The sequence below is a fragment of the Lampetra planeri genome, chromosome 63 (assembly GCF_965212315.1).
Source record: "Lampetra planeri chromosome 63, kcLamPlan1.2.h2, whole genome shotgun sequence".
Lineage (NCBI taxonomy): Eukaryota > Metazoa > Chordata > Hyperoartia > Petromyzontiformes > Petromyzontidae > Lampetra > Lampetra planeri.
Genome location: NC_136169.1, coordinates 3,999,916 through 4,019,815, shown reverse-complemented (window position 1 = coordinate 4,019,815; position 19,900 = coordinate 3,999,916). Strand labels below are relative to the sequence as shown.

General features: G+C 51.6%; 2 protein-coding genes across 3 annotated transcripts in view; one reads left to right on the top strand and one right to left on the bottom strand.

The window, feature by feature from the left end:
- LOC144736811 (uncharacterized) overlaps positions 1 to 19,900 on the bottom strand; it is a 37,171-nt gene that overhangs the window by 15,891 nt on the left and 1,380 nt on the right. The window contains exon 2 of the mRNA XM_078619455.1: positions 3,663 to 7,803. Within this exon, the coding sequence (XP_078475581.1) occupies positions 6,206 to 7,803 (1,598 nt within the window). The 3' untranslated portion in view covers positions 3,663 to 6,205. The remainder of the gene's footprint in view (positions 1 to 3,662; positions 7,804 to 19,900) is intronic.
- The window catches only part of LOC144736926 (alanine aminotransferase 2-like), a 50,132-nt gene continuing 36,405 nt past the window's right edge, over positions 6,174 to 19,900 (top strand). The window contains exons 1-3 of one of the 2 annotated variants that reach the window (XM_078619616.1): positions 6,174 to 6,237; positions 11,237 to 11,348; positions 13,187 to 13,312. The gene's annotated coding sequence lies outside the window, so the exon portion shown is untranslated. Of the gene's footprint in view, positions 6,238 to 6,559; positions 7,830 to 11,236; positions 11,349 to 13,186; positions 13,313 to 19,900 lie in introns of those variants that run through there. The other variant, XM_078619617.1, reaches the window with a different exon arrangement.

Sequence of the window (19,900 nt, the reverse complement as noted above, 5' to 3'; positions counted from 1 at the left end):
CGAGTCTTTGGGTCTCTGTGCGAGTCTTTGGGTCTCTGTGCGAGTCTTTGGGTCTCTGTGCGAGTCTTTGGGTCTCTGTGCGAGTCTTTGGGTCTCTGTGCGAGTCTTTGGGTCTCTGTGCGAGTCTTTGGGTCTCTGTGCGAGTCTTTGGGTCTCTGTGCGAGTCTTTGGGACTGTGTGAGTTTGTGGGCCAGTGAATCGTTCCGTCGGTATGTGAGTCTCTGGGTCTCTGAGTCTATGGGTTTGTATATACATCTGTGGGTCTCTAGGAGTCTGTGGGTTTCTGTGACGCACACATACGTGTACGTCATCGGAACTGAATTGGAAATAAAAACACTGATGACATACACGGGCATCAGAACCGAATCGGAACGGGAATGGAAAACTGATGACCACGTGACCACGTACACGTATGTACGTGGTCACGTGGTCATCAGTTTTGTACGTACATCAGTGTACGTCATCAGTGTGTGTTTGCTTCTTGTTCCGATGACGTACACGTACGTGTATGTACGTACGCGTATGTACGTACGTGTACGTCATCGAGAAAAGGGATTAAGGCCACGCGGTGCCGTTGACGAACATGCCGAGTTTTTAAAACGTTTTTTTCTAAGTGTTTTTGCGAAGCGCCCGCGCTACGGATGATCGGAGCCGTCAGGGAGACGATGGAAACGCGGAACAAGAGGCGAAGGAGGTGCGCTCAGGAAGCGTGGTGGTGGTGGAGGTGGAGGAGGAGGAGAGGGGGGGGGCGAACGTTTTGGGTCGCACCGAGTAACAGGAAGAGGAAGCGCGTGGATTGGAGAACGCGCCACGGCTGCGGACATCACACACCGAGCACTGCGAAGACGAACTATTGTGGCCCTGGGCGGCACGTGTCTGCATGGGAATTAGAATCTTTATTTAGACTGGAGGAGGGGGAAGGGGGGTATCCGATGAGCTGTGAAGATATTTTGTCACAGATGTCGAGCTCGGGGCACGGAGTCAGAACGTCACGACAAGGCACAAGCATGATAGGAGTGCAAAGTATTGTACAAGAAATGTCAACATCGCACGCAAACAAAGACAACTCAACTACGTTTTACTTTGCAGGGCAAAGCACCGCTGAGCTATTGGCTTCTTACTGGTAGGAACCCACTGGTTCCACCAGCCCACAGGGGATTATTGTGTCAGTCCGTCGTGCAGGGAAGGGCTGGGTGGGGAGGGGCTGGGTGGGGAGGGGCTGGGTGGGGAGGGTGGGGCTGGGTGTGGAGGGGCTGGGTGGGGAGGGGCTGGGTGGGGAGGGCTGGGTGGGGAGGGGCTGGGTGGGGGGTGGGGAGGGGCTGGTCACCCCGTGGTGCCCTTATAAAACTCAACGTTTAACCTACTCACGCCGGCTTGTGCCCGCCCTCACAGTCGGGCATATTTGCGGAATACACCACGCCGCCGTTGACCCTGGCCATTGACCGAGCAACCCAACGTTCCTACCAGCTCCCTCCGCAGGACAATGTGTTCTCTTCAGAAGCGACCTGGCCCACCACGAATGATGGCTCAGAGAAGTGGCTGCACCACCACGTGGACATTTATCGCGACCGAATAATCTGAAGCAGTGGCTCCTTTAACCCTTTGCTGCAGCCTTGCACCCCATTGGATCTCAATCGTAAACAAAACTGTAACTTTCGATTTAAAGCTTTCGTGACTGCAGGGAATCATCTTCTTGGTTCTTTCGGTAAAGTCACGTAGAATGGAAAAAAAATAATAAAAATAAAATAAAATATTTCTCACGACGTTTTGGCCACAACGCAAGCAGCCCTGTTCTTCACCCGAGGACGGCTGCTTGCGTTGTGGTCGAAACGTCGTGAAAATTATTGTACAATGTTTTTATTTTTATTATTTTATTATTTCCCTTCTACGTGACTTTACCGAAAGAACCAAGAAGATAACATGAAACTATTTTGACTTTGTACCTCTCCATAACAAAGGCTCACCCTCTTAAGCCTCACCTTACCATATGAATAAAAAGTGTGCCGTACTTGCCGCTTCCCCCCCCCTCTCCAACCATTATATAAACGGAGTGGTAGCTCCTGCAATCTCTCATTTACTTGATACAGCTGTCGTGGCCGTGACGGTTCCACCTGAAGACGGAAGCTTGTGTTGCCTCCGAAACGTCGTGATTTTTATTTTATTTTACTTTTATTAATTTTAATGTTTTACCTACGTGACTTTACCGAAACAACCTAAGAATATGAATTTGTTTGTATTTTGCCACGTAAATGCCCCACTGAGCTGTTTAGCTATTTGTCAGAAGCGACAATGGACATCACGAATGATATCTGAACGAAGTGGCTTCTTATCATCATCATCATCGCGTGGAAATTTAAAGCAGCGGCCAAACACTCTAAACGCGTGGTGATGCCGTTTCTAAATGTGGAGGGGAAAACCGGAGGACCCGGAGAGAAAAATCCACGCCACCACGGGGGGGAGAGACAGAGAGAGAGAGACACCGCAAACTCCAAATATTCAGCTCAAGACGTCAGGGTCAGAACAGAATCCACGGACTCCCCGCGTACCAGGCGAGGTAGTGAACATCTCGTCAAAGATAGCTTCGCGTTAATGTTCCAAACATTGAGAATGCACACGTGTTGGCACGAGCGGTGACTAAAGATTATAGCTGTGGGCAATACTGTCTGAACCAGAGGTCGCAAACGGATTTTGATTTCATACCCGTACCCGGCCGCACCAGGGTCGCAAACGGGTACCCGTACCCGGCCGTACCCGTACCCTAACCGGCCGAGTACGGGTAGGGTACGGGTATCGGGTACCTGATTGCGACCTCTGGGATGAAGCCATGTTGCAGGCGCGGGTGGGTTGATTCTAGGAACTTGAATTGTGAGAAGAGACAAGACGTTGGGAAATGAGTGACAAACGGTGACTCACCAGTGACTCACGGCCTACCCGTACCCGGCCGCACCAGGGTCACAAACGGGTACCCGTACCTGGCCGGGTACGGGTAGCCGGGTATCGGGTAGGGTACGGGTATCGGGTACCCGGTTGCGACCTCTGGCTTGAACCCAGAGCTTTGTCAGAATTGGAAAATCACGCAATCTTGCGATACTGGTTCTGGGAACTAGTTTTATAAGATTGTGGCAATGGTCCAGGTGTTATTCAATTGACGTTTCTCATTAGTGTCTGCACGGGGTGGCGAGAAAGGGGGTACTCCTGTGCGTGTGTTTGTGTGGAGTTTGCATGTTTGTATGTTTGTTTGTATGTCCTCCTAACCCCCTGGTCTGCGTGGATTTCCTCTGGGTCCTACTGCTTTCTCCACCTGAGCTAAACCACACACACACAGTGCACTTGATATTGGGCCAATGGGCAATAATTATTTTTAGTTTTAAATGGTCGTGCGATTACAAACTGTGCAGTGGTAGTAGCACTCATACCTGTCAACCCCTTATCAGTGCCCTACTTTATTACAGACCAATTGAGACCTCATGGGTCACCCCGTGCCTCTTATACATCTCAACGTTCATCCTACAAAGTCCCATCACAAGGGTGAAACGCAAACAAATATAATTCTAGATTTGAAGTTTTCGTGACTGCAAGGGTCCATACTCTTTGTTTTTTTTTCGGTAAAGTCACGGAGGTAAAAAAATTAAATAAAAATTATTTTGCTGTGACGGTGCCACCTGAAGACGGAAGCTTGTGTTGCCTCCGAAACGTCGTGGACACGCTCGGCGGCATGTGCGCTGTCCACCGCAGTTTCCGCTGCTGGACAGCAGTCGGCGCCGTGTCACTACAATGGAAATAAAATAATGCTAAAATGTCATGAATTTCTTTTTTCTTTTTTAAGTAATTTGTAAAAAATATATATTCACATTTTTAGTAAAAAAACGTTTTTTTTTTATATATATTTTTTTAAAATAGGTTATAAAAATGTTATTAAAAATATTATTCAAATAATTATATATTATTAGAATGCCGCTGCAAGATTCTTACCTCTCCAGGCTCTCACCTATCCAGGGGTTCACCTGTTCAGGCTCTTACCTGTTCAAGCTCTCACCTGTTCAGGGGTTCACCTGGGTTGGCCGACTGAGATGGCCGGTAGATGCACCACCAGCTGTACCCCCTACTGTGCCAGGCTAGGTGCAGGAGGAGGTCTCTGGACAGACCCAGCAGGTGCCATGGGTTGGCCGACTGAGATGGCCGGTAGATGCACCACCAGCTGTACCCCCTACTGTGCCAGGCTAGGTGCAGGAGGAGGTCTCTGGACAGACCCAGCAGGTGCCATGGGTTGGCCGACTGAGATGACCGGTAGATGCACCACCAGCTGTACCCCCTACTGTGCCAGGCTAGGTGCAGGAGGAGGTCTCTGGACAGACCCAGCAGGTGCCATGGGTTGGCCGACTGAGATGACCGGTAGATGCACCACCAGCTGTCCTACCCCCCATTGTGCCAACTTGCTGCGTTTTATCCGCACGGTGCTCCGCTCGTTGTTGTGAGCTGTCGCTCCTCCGCTCTCTCCGCGATCTTGAGGAGTCTACTCAGCCCCACATCCTCACCATGTCGACACAACAGAAGCTGCGTGGCCACGCGGTCAACGTGACCCAGCGCAGCCTTGCCCGCAGGAGGAGCTCACCGATGGGAACGTGTCCAGATGATACACACACACTGACACACACACACTGACACACACACAGACACTGACACACACGCAGGCACACACACTGACACACACACAGACTGACACACACACACACACAGAGACACTGACACACACACAGACACACTGACACACACACTGACACACACTGACACACACACTGACACACACTGACACACACAGAGACACACTGACACACACACACTGACACACAGACAGACATACAGACACACACACACACACTGACACACACAGAGACACTGACACACACAGAGACACACACACACTGACACACACAGAGACACACACACTAACACACACTAACACACACACACTGACACACAGACACACACACAGACAGACACACAGACACACATACACACACTAACACACACACACACAGACACACATACACACACACAGACACACACACTGACACACACGCACACACTCTGCCCCCCACCCCACGCTGCGCTCCACGTGGCTTTGCTGCTGCGTCTTCTCCCCGCCCCGCCACTCCACGCGTCTCCACCACCAACACCACCACCAACACCACCACCATCATCATCACCACCACCACCATCATCACCAGCAGCAGTAGCAGCAGCATCAGCAGCAGCAGCAGCACCACCAACACCACCACCAACACCACCACCATCATCATCACCACCAGCAACAGAAGCAACATCACCACCATCATCACCACCATCATCATCATCACCACCACCATCATCATCACCACCAGCAACAGAAGCAACATCACCACCATCATCACCATCACCACCACCATCATCACCACCAGCAGCAGCAGCACCACCAGCAGCAGTAGCAGCAGCAGCAGGCGTCGTGGTGGTGGTGGTCGCTGTGAGATCGGCTCCCTGGCGTGTTGCCGCACGTGTCCACGACCCGCGGCGTGGCCCCGCGCTGAGTAGCAGAGCCGGGCACTGCCGCTACTGCTACTACTGCTACTACAACAACAACAACCACTACCACTACCACCACTACTACAACAACAACCACTACTACAACAACAACCACCACTACAACAACCACCACCACTACCACCCACTACTACAACAACAACCACTACTACAACAACAACCACTACAACAACCACCACCACTACCACCCACTACTACAACAACAACCACTACTACAACAACAACCACTACAACAACCACCACCACTACCACCCACTACTACAACAACAACCACCACTACAACAACCACCACTACTACAACCACCACCACTACTACTACTACAACAACAACCACTACCACCACTACAACAACAACCACCACTACTACTACTACCACCCACTACTGCTACTACTACCACTGCCGCTACTGCTACTACTGCTACTACAACAACCACCACCACTACCACCCACTACTGCTACTACTACTACCGCTACTGCCACTACCACCACCACCACTACTACTACCAACCACCACCACTACTACCAACCACCGCTACCACCACCACTACTACAACTACTACCGCCACTACTACTGCCACTGCTACCACTACTACTGCTACCACCACCACTGCTATCACTACGCGAAGTATCAGCAACTGCAGCAGCTGCTGCTGGAACAAGGTGAGATGCGATTGTACGCTGTGCGTGTGTCTGTACTGCGTGTGTGTACTGTGTGTGTGTACTGTGTGTGTCTCTGTGTGTGTTTCTGTGTGTGTGTACTGTGTGTGTGTACTGTGTGTATGCGTACTGCGTGTGTGTACTGCGTGTGTGTACTGTGTGTGTCTCTGTGTGTGTCTGTGTGTGTGTCTCCGTGTGTCTGTGTGTGTGTCTGTGTGTGTGTCTCTGTGTGTGTGTCTCTGTGTGTCTGTGTGTGTGTCTGTGTGTATCTCTGTGTGTGTCTGTGTGTGTGTCTGTGTGTGTCTGTGTGTGTGTCTGTGTGTCTGTGTGTGTGTCTGTGTGTGTGTCTGTGTGTCTGTGTGTGTGTCTGTGTGTGTGTCTGTGTGTGTCTGTGTATGTCTCTGTCTGTGTCTCTGTGTGTGTCTCTGAGTGTCTCTCTGTGTGTGTCTGTGTGTGTCTCTGTGTGTGTGTGTCTGTGCGTGTGTGTCTGTGCGTGTGTGTCTGTGCGTGTCTCTGTGTGTGTCTCTGTGTGTGTGTCTGTGTGTGTCTCTGTGTGTGTCTCTGTGTGTGTTTCTGTGTGTCTCTGTGTGTGTCTCTCTGTGTGTGTCTCTCTGTGTGTGTCTCTGTGTGTGTCTCTGTGTGTGTCTCTCTGTGTGTGTCTCTGTGTGTGTTTCTGTGTGTCTCTGTGTTTGTGTCTGTGTGTCTCTGTGTGTGTCTGTGTGTGTCTCTGTGTGTGTCTCTGTGTGTGTGTCTGTGTGTCTCTGTGTGTGTGTCTGTGCGTGTCTCTCTGTGTGTGTCTCTGTGTGTGTCTCTGTGTGTGTCTCTGTGTGTGTGTCTGTGTGTGTCTCTGTGTGTGTCTCTGTGTGTGTTTCTGTGTGTCTCTGTGTGTGTCTCTCTGTGTGTGTCTCTGTGTGTGTCTCTCTGTGTGTGTCTCTGTGTGTGTCTCTGTGTGTGTTTCTGTGTGTCTCTGTGTGTCTCTCTGTGTGTTTCTGTGTGTCTCTGTATGTGTCTCTGTGTGTTTCTGTGTGTCTCTGTGTGTGTCTCTGTGTGTGTGTCTGTGCGTGTCTCTCTGTGTGTGTCTGTGCGTGTCTCTCTGTGTGTGTCTCTGTGTGTGTCTCTGTGTGTGTCTCTGTGTGTGTGTCTGTGTGTGTCTCTGTGTGTGTCTCTGTGTGTTTCTGTGTGTCTCTGTGTGTGTCTCTGTGTGTGTGTCTGTGCGTGTCTCTCTGTGTGTGTCTGTGCGTGTCTCTCTGTGTGTCTCTCTGTGTGTGTCTCTGTGTGTGTCTCTGTGTGTGTCTCTGTGTGTGTCTCTGTGTGTGTTTCTGTGTGTCTCTGTGTCTCTCTGTGTGTTTCTGTGTGTCTCTGTGTGTGTCTGTGTGTGTCTCTGTCTGTGTCTCTCTGTGTGTGTCTGTGTGTGTCTCTGTGTGTGTGTGTCTCTGTGTGTGTCTGTGTGTCTCTGTTTGTGTCTGTGTGTGTCTCTGTGTGTCTCTGTGTGTCTCTGTGTGTCTCTGTGTGTGTGTCTGTGTCTCGAGTCGTGAAAACGCACGGCGAGGTTTTGGGTGAGAAGCGAATCTGGAATTTAAAGGACGCTCCCCACGGTGAGCCTCTCAAAATGATGGACTGCAGCTACCAACACTCACCCCAACACTCACCCCAACACTCACCCCAACACTCACCCCAACCCTCACACTCACCCCAACCCTCACACTCACCCCAACTCACCCCAACTCTCACACTCACCCCAACCCTCACCCCAACTCTCACACTCACCCCAACCCTCACCCCAACTCTCACACTCACCCCAACCCTCACCCCAACTCTATCACTCACCCCAACCCTCACCCCAACTCTCACCCCAACGCTCACCCCAACTCTCACACTCACCCCAACTCTCACCCCAACACTCACACTCACCCAACTCTCACACTCACCCCAACACTCACCCCAACACTCACCCCAACACTCACCCCAACTCTCACACTCACCCCAACACTCACCCCAACTCTATCACTCACCCCAACCCTCACCCCAACTCTCACCCCAACCCTCACACTCACCCAACGCTCACACTCACCCCAACTCACCCCAACTCTCACACTCACCCAACTCTCACACTCACCCAACTCTCACACTCACCCCAACTCACCCCAACTCTCACACTCACCCAACTCTCACACTCACCCAACTCTCACACTCACCCAACTCTCACACTCACCCAACTCTCACACTCACCCCAACTCACCCCAACTCTCACACTCACCCAACTCTCACACTCACCCCAACTCACCCCACATCTCACACTCACCCAACTCTCACACTCATCCAACTCTCACACTCACCCAACTCTCACACTCACCCAACTCTCACACTCACCCCAACTCTCACACTCACCCAACTCTCACACTCACCCAATTCTCACACTCACCCCAACTCTCATACTCACCCAACTCTCACACTCACCCAAATCCCACACTCACCCCAACTCTCACACTCACCCAACTCTCACACTCACCCAATTCTCACACTCACCCAACTCTCACACTCACCCAACTCTCACACTCACCCAACTCTCACACTCACCCAACTCTCACACTCACCCAACTCTCACACTCACCCCAACTCACCCCAACTCTCACACTCACCCCAACTCTCACACTCACCCCACTCTCACACTCACCCCAACTCTCACACTCACCCCAACTCACCCCAACTCACACACTCACCCAACTCTCACACTCACCCAACTCACACACTCACCCAACTCTCACACTCACCCAACTCTCACACTCACCCCAACACTCACCCCACTCTCACACTCACCCCAACTCTCACACTCACCCAACTCTCACACTCACCCAACTCTCACACTCACCCAACTCTCTCACTCACCCCAACTCTCACACTCACCCAACTCTCATACTCACCCAACTCTCACACTCACCCAACTCTCACACTCACCCAACTCTCACACTCACCCCAACTCTCACACTCACCCCAACTCTCACACTCACCCAAACTCACACTCACCCCAACTCACCCCAACTCTCACACTCACCCAACTCTCACACTGACCCCAACTCTCACACTCACCCCAACTCTCACACTCACCCAAACTCACACTCACCCCAACTCACCCCAACTCTCACACTCACCCAACTCTCATACTCACCCCAACTCTCACACTCACCCAACTCTCACACTCACCCAACTCTCACACTCACCCAACTCTCACACTCACCCAACTCTCACACTCACCCAACTCTCACACTCACCCAACTCTCACACTCACCCCAACTCTCACACTCACCCCAACTCACCCCAACTCACACACTCACCCAACTCTCACACTCACCCAACTCACACACTCACCCAACTCTCACACTCACCCAACTCTCACACTCACCCAACTCTCACACTCACCCCAACTCTCACACTCACCCCAACTCACCCCAACTCACACACTCACCCAACTCTCACACTCACCCAACTCTCACACTCACCCAACTCTCACACTCACCCAACTCTCACACTCACACTCACCCAACTCTCACACTCACCCAACTCTCACACTCACCCCAACACTCACCCCAACTCTCACACTCACCCAACTCTCTCACTCACCCCAACTCTCACACTCACCCAACTCTCACACTCACCCAACTCTCACACTCACCCAACTCTCACACTCACCCAACTCTCACACTCACCCCAACTCTCACACTCACCCAAACTCACACTCACCCCAACTCACCCCAACTCTCACACTCACCCAACTCTCACACTGACCCCAACTCTCACACTCACCCCAACTCTCACACTCACCCAAACTCACACTCACCCCAACTCACCTCAACTCTCACACTCACCCAACTCTCACACTCACCCCAACTCTCACACTCACCCAACTCTCACACTCACCCAACTCTCACACTCACCCCAACTCACACACTCACCCAACTCTCACACTCACCCAACTCTCACACTCACCCCAACTCTCACACTCACCCCAACTCACCCCAACTCACACACTCACCCAACTCTCACACTCACCCAACTCACACACTCACCCAACTCTCACACTCACCCAACTCTCACACTCACCCAACTCTCACACTCACACTCACCCCAACTCACACACTCACCCAACTCTCACACTCACCCAACTCTCACACTCACCCCAACTCACCCCAACTCTCTCACTCACCCAACTCTCACACTCACCCCAACTCACCCCAACACTCACCCCAACTCACCCCAACTCTATCTCTCACCCCATCTCTTAGCCCTACCCATTGCAACCCGTTACTCAACTGCTCCTTGTACACACACACCCGTACTGTACACACATCCTGGACAGTGCTGGTGTGTGTCTGTGTGTGTGTGTCTGTGTGTGAGTATGTCTGTGTGTGTGTCTGTGTGTGTGTGTGTATGTCTGTGTGTGTGTCTGTGTGTGTGTGTGTATGTCTGTGTGTGTGTATGTCTGTGTGTGTGTCTGTGTGTGTGTGTCTGTGTGTGTGTCTGTGTGTGTCTGTGTGTATGTGTGTGTGTCTGTGTATGTGTGTCTGTGTGTGTGTGTCTATGTGTCTGTGTGTGTCTGTGTGTGTGTCTATGTGTCTGTGTGTGTGTCTGTGTGTGTGTCTATGTGTCTGTGTGTCTGTGTGTCTGTCTGTGTGTGTGTGTGTCTGTGTGTGTGTCTGTGTGTGTGTGTGTGTGTCTGTGTGTGTGTCTTTGTGTGTGCGTGCACAATGAGAGATTGCTCAACCCCCCTTCCCCTTTGGTGGGGGGAGGGGCTGGGGGGGGGGGGTCCGGAGTTCAGCCCCGGACAGCTCCGGCTGAAATAAACACACGAGTGTGTGTGTGTGTACATGTATGTGTGCACACACACGTGTATTTACGGTACATACACGTGCGTGTGCATGTACGCACGTGTACATGTACAGTACATATACACGTGTGGCTGTACACACGCGTTAGACACATGAACTGTGTGCAATTGCGCGTACAGTACGCAGGTGGCAGACAAGTCCACCTCGTGTTGGGTGGGACATAGAAAAGTGCAGCACAACCCGAAATGCGAACGCGCCCTGCCCCACCCCAACTGCCCGGGCAGAATGCGGGTCTGTATCCCGGAGAAATCCGATGAGCAGTGAAGCGCTTTTTCTTTTCTTTCACAAATATCCCAGTAGGGGGCAGAGGTCGCAAACGGCTTTTGATTCCTTACCCGTACTCGGCCGCACCAGGGTCGCAAACGGGTACCCGTACCCGTACCCGGCCGTACCCGTACCCTACCCGTACCCGGCCGAGTACGGGTAGGGTACGGGTATCGGGTACCCGATTGCGACCTCTGGAATGAAGCCATGTTGCAGGCGCGGGTGGGTTGATTCTAGGAACTTGAATCGTGAGAAGAGACAAGACGTTGGGAAATGAGTGACAAACGGTGACTCACCAGTGACTCACGGCCTACCCGTACTCGTACCCGGCCGCACCAGGGTCGCAAACGGGTACCCGTACCCCTACCCGGCCGGCTACCTGTAGCCGGCCGGGTACGGGTAGCCGGGTATCGGGTAGGGTACGGGTATCGGGTACCCGGTTGCGACCTCTGGTAGGGGGGCCCCGCCGGCTATCGGCAAGGTTGGGTGGGGCTGGGTGGGGTGGGGCTGAGTGGGGAGGGGCTGGTCACCCCGTGGTGCCCTTATCAAACTCAACGTTTCACCTACTCACGCCGGCTTGTGCCCGCCCTCACAGTCGGCCATATTTGCGGAATACACCACGCCGCCGTTGACCCTGGCCATTGACCGAGCAACCCAACGTTCCTACCAGCTCCCTCCGCAGGACAATGTGTTGTTTAGTGTCTGTCGTTTTTGTTCTTGTGCTGTGTTTGTCGTGTCCCTGACTGGACATCCGTGACTAAGGAGCTGTATAGGGCATCGGACTCCTCCTGCCGATGTCTAATTACAATATTTTAACGCTGACAACAGCAGCAGCAGCAGCAGCAAACAATACAATAAAAACGATAAAAGTGCAAAGTATAGGAAAGGTAATCGAATCGCTAAAAATATACGTGGCAAAAAGTATTCGTGCATCACGTGTCAGCCCAGTAGCAGCCTATAACACGCCACGGTGGCTAGGAGATGTTAACTCCCTCGCCTGGTGTACAGGAGGTCGTGGGGTCGATCCTGACCCTGACGCCTGCTGTGTATTTGTAGTTTGCGTGTCTCTCTCTCATCATCATCACGGTGGCTAGGAGATGTTTACTACCTCGCCAGCTGTGCAGGAGGTCGTGGGGTCGATCCCGACCCTGACGCCTGCTGCTGCTGTATATTTGGAGTGTGGGTGTCTCTCACCTTGTGGTCGCGTGGATTTTTCTCCGGTTTTTCCGGTTTTCCCCTCCACATTTAGAATGAACGTCACCACGCGTTTCGAGTGTTTGGCTGCTCTACACTTCCCCATGATGATGACGATAAGCCACTCGGTCGAGCGATCATCTGTGGTAACCAGGACGCTTGTGAAAAGGAGAGCCATGTAGCTCAGTGGTAAACTGAAATTAATAGTTTCGATTTAAAGTTTTGTGACTGTAGGGATTCATCTTCATGGTTATTTCAGTAAAGTCACGTAGAAGGGAAATAATAAAATAATAAAAATAAAAAATAATAAAATATCAAATTTCGATTTAAAGCTTTCGTGACTGCAGGGATTCATCGTCTTGGTTCTTTCGGTAAAGTCACGTAGAAGGGAAATAATAAAATAATAAAAATAAAACATAATAAAATAATTCTCACGACGTTTCGGCCACAGCGCAAGCAGCCGTCGTGAGAATTATTTTATTATGTTTAATTTTTATTATTTTATTATTTCCCTTCCACGTGACTTTACCGAAAGAACCAAGAAGATGAGTTTATGATAAGTTTTTAAAAAATGACCGCTTGTGCAAATGCCGGCCCACGTTTCTTCGCAGCCGCTCTCTCCACGTCGTGAAAGCAGAGGGTTCCAACGTCGATCCAACGTCGCCTCCACGTCTCCCTCCCTCCCTCCGCTGCCGTCTTGCCGAGCCGAAGGAGGATTCGGAAGAAGCCTTGTCGAGGTACCGACGCGTCGCCCGCGCGGGGGACGAGTGGTGGCGCAGCGGTTCGCGCCACCCCTCCCGACGCGTAGGGGAGGGGGGGGTTGCCACGGCAGAGGTCGCAACCGGGTACCCGATACCCGTACCCTACCCGATACCCGGCCGGGTATCGGGTAGCCGTTTGCGACCCTGGTGCGGCCGGGTACGGGTAGGCCGTGAGTCACTGGTGAGTCACCGTTTGTCACTCATTTCCCAACGTCTTGTCTCTTCTCACAATTCAAGTTCCTAGAATCAACCCACCCGCGCCTGCAACATGGCTTCATCCCAGAGGTCGCAATCGGGTACCCGATACCCGTACCCTACCTGTACCCGGCCGGGTACGGGTAGGGTATGGGTATTTTAACATGTCATGGACAGTGCATATCATTATCAAAGTTGTTTCTTTTGGTTTGCATTTTGACTGCTTGTGTTGTGGTTATTGCAAACATGATGCCTTGTATAAAGGTGTCAGTTTTTGTACCAGTTGAAAGGGTAAAAACCTACTTCTAGTTTAGTTTTAGTCGTATATTTTTTTAAGGAATTTTCTTACCTTTCCTATCGTCTTTTGTCTTGTTGTTGTCGTAACGTTTTAACCCCTTGCCCCTACTGCTGGACGTTTGTGAGAAAGAGCTTCATAGCTCATCGGATTCCTCCACAAGATGCTGATTCTCGAGGTAGGCCCCGGGATTTACCCTGCTAGTAGTTGAACAATGGCGACCTTTGTGCCAGTATCAGAGCCACGTGTTCGTTTGCATGTTCACATCAAGCGCTGCGTGTGGTTTAATGCAGCAACTTGAGTCCTTGAAAAAAAATTAACCCGTAAAAACAAAGTTTTTCACTATAAATCCTTTATATGCGTGGCGGCTAGAGTCCTCTCGTCCTCTGGCTTGAGATGGCTGCCACCTATGGGTCAGATGAGTGCCTGCCACCATTAAGCAATTGGTAATTAAATATATATATTTTTTTCCTAAAAAGTGTAACATTTTGGAAAAAAAATTTCACGAAAATAAATTGTCACGCACAACGAGTCTGTGTGCAAAATGTCAGCTCTATTGGATCACGGGAAGTGGGTTAAAAAAACGACCGAAAGATTTGCAGGGTCGTAAGCGCGCAAGCAAGCAAGCAAGTGAACTTAATATAAAGGATTTAAAAAGGTTTCTATTTGGTGTTTGAACGTCTCAACACGACTCCTGTTTTATAGCCAGAAAGGATTAAAAACCTGTTCTTGTTTTTCCATACTTTGACACCGGACAAAAAGTCGTTGCTACCCACGCCGAGGTATAATTAACGTTCATAATCTTATTTTTTTTCGGTAAAGTCACGTGGGTAAAAAATTTAAATAAAAAATTAATAAAAGTAAAATGAAATAAAAATCACGACGTTTCGGAGGCAACACAAGCTTCCTCCGAAACGTCGTGATTTTTATTTTATTTTAATTTTACTTTCATTAATTTTTAATTTAAATTTTTTACCTACGTGACTTTACCGAAAAAACCTAAGAATATGAATCCTTGCAGTCACGAAAGCTTCAAATCTAGAAGTATAATTAACGCTCTGATCGTGCCACAATCGAACCACGCAGCGCCTTTGCCGGTCTCGTCAGGGACCACGTATCGGCACCGGCACGCGAACTTCTCCCGTCACCGTGCCCTGGCTCGGCGTCGCTTCCAGACGCGCCGCGTCTGCGGCCGTCTGGAACGCGCTCTTCCTTCCGATATATTCGGAAGCCGCCGGATGCTGCGATGCCACTCTTCAGTCGAGATTGAAAACTCGTTTCTTGCGAACCGCTTGTTGTGTTTAGCCGTTCGTTGTCCTTCCCCCGCACCTCCGATTAGCGCGGTTGTATATACGTATGGTGCGAAAGAGGGTCAGCGGGAGGGGTCAGGGGGGGGGGGGTCAGGGGGGGGGTCAGCGGGGTCAGCGGCGCCGCGGGGGAGACGCGAGGCGTGAATAGACGGGACACGAATAGACGGAGACGCTTGCGGGACATGCCTCGTGCTGGCATCGTGACACGCGCACACGCGTGTGTGTGTGTGTGCGCGTGTGGGTGAGTGGGTGTGGGTGAGTGTGTGTGGGTGAGTGTGTGTGGGTGAGTGTGTGTGTTTGTGTGGGTGAGTGTGTGTGGGTGAGTGTGTGTGGGTGAGAGAGTGTGTTTGTGTGGGTGAGTGGGTGTGGGTGAGTGTGTGTGGGTGAGTGTGTGTGGGTGAGTGTGTGTGTTTGTGTGGGTGAGTGTGTGTGGGTGAGTGTGTGTGGGTGAGAGAGTGTGTTTGTGTGGGTGAGTGTGTGTGGGTGAGAGCGTGTGGGTGAGTGTGTGTGGGTGAGTGTGTGTGGGTGAGAGTGTGTGTGCCTCGTGCTGGCATTGTGACATGCGCACACGCGTATGTGTGTGGGTGTGTTTGTGTGGGGGAGAGCGTGTGTGTGTGTGTGGGTGAGAGTGTGGGTGAGTGTGTGTGTGGGTGAGTGTGTGTGGGTGAGTGTGTGGGTGAGAGCGTGTGTGTTTGTGTGGGTGAGAGTATGTGGGTGAGTGTGTGTGGGCGAGTGTGTATGGGTGAGAGAGTGAGTCTGAGTGTGTGTGAGAATGTAACTTTTATCGCTATGATTATAATCATTGCACTCGTTTTCTCGGGAGAGTCTCGCCGAGTCTCAAGGCTCGTATTCAGGAGGATCCTGCTACGTGTACGCTGTCGCGGGGAGGGTGGCGAAGCTGCTGCTGCTGTGTTTAATCCGGATTGAGGAACTGGCAGAGGTGATTTTTCAACACTGGGGATGTGGCTTTTTTGGCTGGAAGCGGCCAAATTGCATGTTGTAGCTATGGGTAGCAGAACCCGGAGGAAACCCACAGAGAGAGAGAGAACACACAAACTCCACTCACTCACTCTGTAGAACAGGGGGAGATCACACAAACTCCACTCACTCACTCACTGTGTAGAACAGGGGGAGATCACACAAACTACACTCACTCACTCACTGTGTAGAACAGGGAGAGATCATACAAACTCCACTCACTCGTTGTGTAGAACAGGGGGAGATCACACAAACTCCACTCACTCACTGTGTAGAACAGGGGGAGATCACACAAACTACACTCACTCACTGTGTAGAACAGGGGGAGATCACACAAACTCCACTCACTCGTTGTGTAGAACAGGGGGAGATCACACAAACTCCACTCACTCACTGTGTAGAACAGGGGGAGATCACACAAACTACACTCACTCACTCTGTAGAACAGGGGGAGATCACACAAACTCCACTCACTCACTGTGTAGAACAGGGGGAGATCACACAAACTCCACTCACTCACTGTGTAGAACAGGGGGAGATCACACAAACTCCACTCACTCACTGTGTAGAACAGGGGGAGATCACACAAACTCCACTCACTCACTGTGTAGAACAGGGGGAGATCACACAAACTCCACTCACTCACTGTGTAGAACAGGGGGAGATCACACAAACTCCACTCACTCACTGTGTAGAACAGGGGGAGATCATACAAACTCCACTCACTCACTGTGTAGAACAGGGAGAGATCACACAAACTCCACTCACTCTCTGTGTAGAACAGGGGGAGATCACACAAACTCCACTCACTCACTCACTGTGTAGAACAGGGGGAGATCACACAAACTCCACTCACTCGCTGTGTAGAACAGGGGGAGATCACACAAACTCCACTCACTCGTTGTGTAGAACAGGGGGAGATCACACAAACTCCACTCACTCGTTGTGTAGAACAGGGGGAGATCACACAAACTACGCTCACTCACTCTGTAGAACAGGGGGAGATCACACAAACTACACTCACTCACTCACTGTGTAGAACAGGGGGAGATCACACAAACTCCACTCACTCACTCTGTAGAACAGGGGGAGATCACACAAACTACACTCACTCACTCTGTAGAGCAGGGGGAGATCACACAAACTACACTCACTCACTCACTGTGTAGAACAGGGGGAGATCACACAAACTACACTCACTCACTCACTGTGTAGAACAGGGGGAGATCACACAAACTCCACTCACTCACTCTGTAGAACAGGGGGAGATCACACAAACTCCACTCACTCTGTCAAACAAGGGGAGATCACACAAACTCCACTCACTCACTCTGCAGAACAAGGGGAGATCATACAAACTCCACTCACTCACTCACTGTGTAGAACAGGGGGAGATCACACAAACTACACTCACTCACTCTGTAGAACAGGGGGAGATCACACAAACTCCACTCACTCACTCTGTAGAACAGGGGGAGATCACACAAACTCCACTCACTCTGTCAAACAAGGGGAGATCACACAAACTCCACTCACTCACTCTGTAGAACAGGGCGAGATCACACAAACTCCACTCACTCATTCTGTAGAACAGGGCGAGATCATACAAACTTCACTCACTCACTCTGTAGAACAGGGGGAGATCACACAAACTCCACTCACTCTGTCAAACAAGGGGAGATCACACAAACTCCACTCACTCACTCTGCAGAACAAGGGGAGATCATACAAACTCCACTCACTCACTCACTGTGTAGAACAGGGGGAGATCACACAAACTACACTCACTCACTCTGTAGAACAGGGGGAGATCACACAAACTCCACTCACTCACTCTGTAGAACAGGGGGAGATCACACAAACTCCACTCACTCTGTCAAACAAGGGGAGATCACACAAACTCCACTCACTCACTCTGTAGAACAGGGCGAGATCACACAAACTCCACTCACTCATTCTGTAGAACAGGGCGAGATCATACAAACTTCACTCACTCACTCTGTAGAACAGGGGGAGATCATACAAACTTCACTCACACACTTTGTAGAACAGGGGGAGATCATACAAACTCCACTCACTCTGCAGAACAGGGGGAGAGAGAGAGAGATCACACAAACTCCAAACAGAACGGCACCTGAGTCGGGATTCGAACCCAGGCCCCTTCTTGCTGCTGTGTCCCGGTATGCGGCATGGGTGTGTGTGAATTTCTGTGTGTGTGTGTGTGACAATATGTGACTGTGCACGTGAGAATGTGTGTGCGTCTGCCGAAACACATTAACAGTATGATCTCTCGTCCAAAATAAGCTTATGCCAGGCCTTTAATAAGTATGTTACATTTCCCATGTAGGTGTGAGTCTGTGCGTGGGGAGCGGTTAGCGCTACGCTGCGCTACGAACCTGGCGACCCCAGTTCCATTCCTGCTCACGGCCAACAACAGTGACGATGATCTGAACCGGTCCAGGGCCTCCCCTAGGTCGACTCAGCCTCAAATGAGTACTTTTGTGCGGTGTGTAAACTTCTCCACTAGGGAGACAAAGGCGGCCGGGCGTGGTGCTGGCCACCCACCCTTTCGCACTTGCCCCAACAGTCTGTTCAGGCTATACTGGGGATCTTTGTCTTTGTGTGCGTGCGAGATGGAGTGATGTGGTATAAGATGATGTGGAGCTGAGTGGACTTGCCGATGACTGGTACCAGCGGTGTCAAGGTCGGCCTCTGTGGAGGAGGCTCGTGAAGGACGCTACTGGGCAGTTGGAGGCAGTCGCCCTCCAACAACAACGGAGGGCGGAGGAGCGACGCTCACAACAACGAGCGGAGCGCCGGGCGGCTAAAGCACAGCAAGTTGGCACAGTAGGGGGCACAGGTGGTGCATCAGCCAGTCATCTCAGTCAGTCGACCCGTGGCACCCGGGTCTGCACTTGGCCACAGTCTAAGATGATCTTACTGTCATCATGATAATCATCATGATGATGATGATGCGTGCAAGTGTTTGTCTCTCTCTCTGCTTGTAAACGTTACACAAGGGGGAGCGGGGGGGGGGGTCAAAGATTGCGATGTTGCCATGGCGGTGTTGTGCAATCCCCTTGAATCCGGGGTTCTCAGCGCGAGGAGAGACCCGGGGCTAGGAGAGACCCACGGGCTGGGAGAGACCCCGGGCTAGGAGAGACCCACGGGCTAGGAGAGACCCACGGGGCTGGGAGAGACTCACGGGCTAGGAGAGACCCACGGGGCTAGGAGAGACCCACGGGCTAGGAGAGACCCACGGGCTAGGAGAGACCCACGGGGCTGGGAGAGACTCACGGGCTAGGAGAGACCCACGGGGCTAGGAGAGACCCACGGGCTAGGAGAGACCACCGGGGCTAGGAGAGTCCCACGGGCTAGGAGAGACCCACGGGGCTAGGAGAGACCCACGGGCTAGGAGAGACCCACGGGGCTAGGAGAGACCCACGGGCTAGGAGAGACCCACGGGCTAGGAGAGACCCACGGGCTAGGAGAGACCCACGAGGCTAGGAGAGACCACCAGGCTCGTGCCCATAGACGAACATTATCCACAGACTAACATTGCCTCGTGGGCATTTGGGAGAGGCCTGATTTGACAGCTGCCCCTGTCCCGCAAGCCAGCGACGAACTACTTTCTTGAACTGCGCGGGCTGAGGCGGAGGGATACGGTGCGCGGAATGATACAGCATCCTGACTTTTGGGCCACCCTGTTTAATAATAACCCCGTAACACAGCCCATTGACCCGCACGGCCTTCTGGGAGAATGTAACTTCAGCTGCAACGATTCCA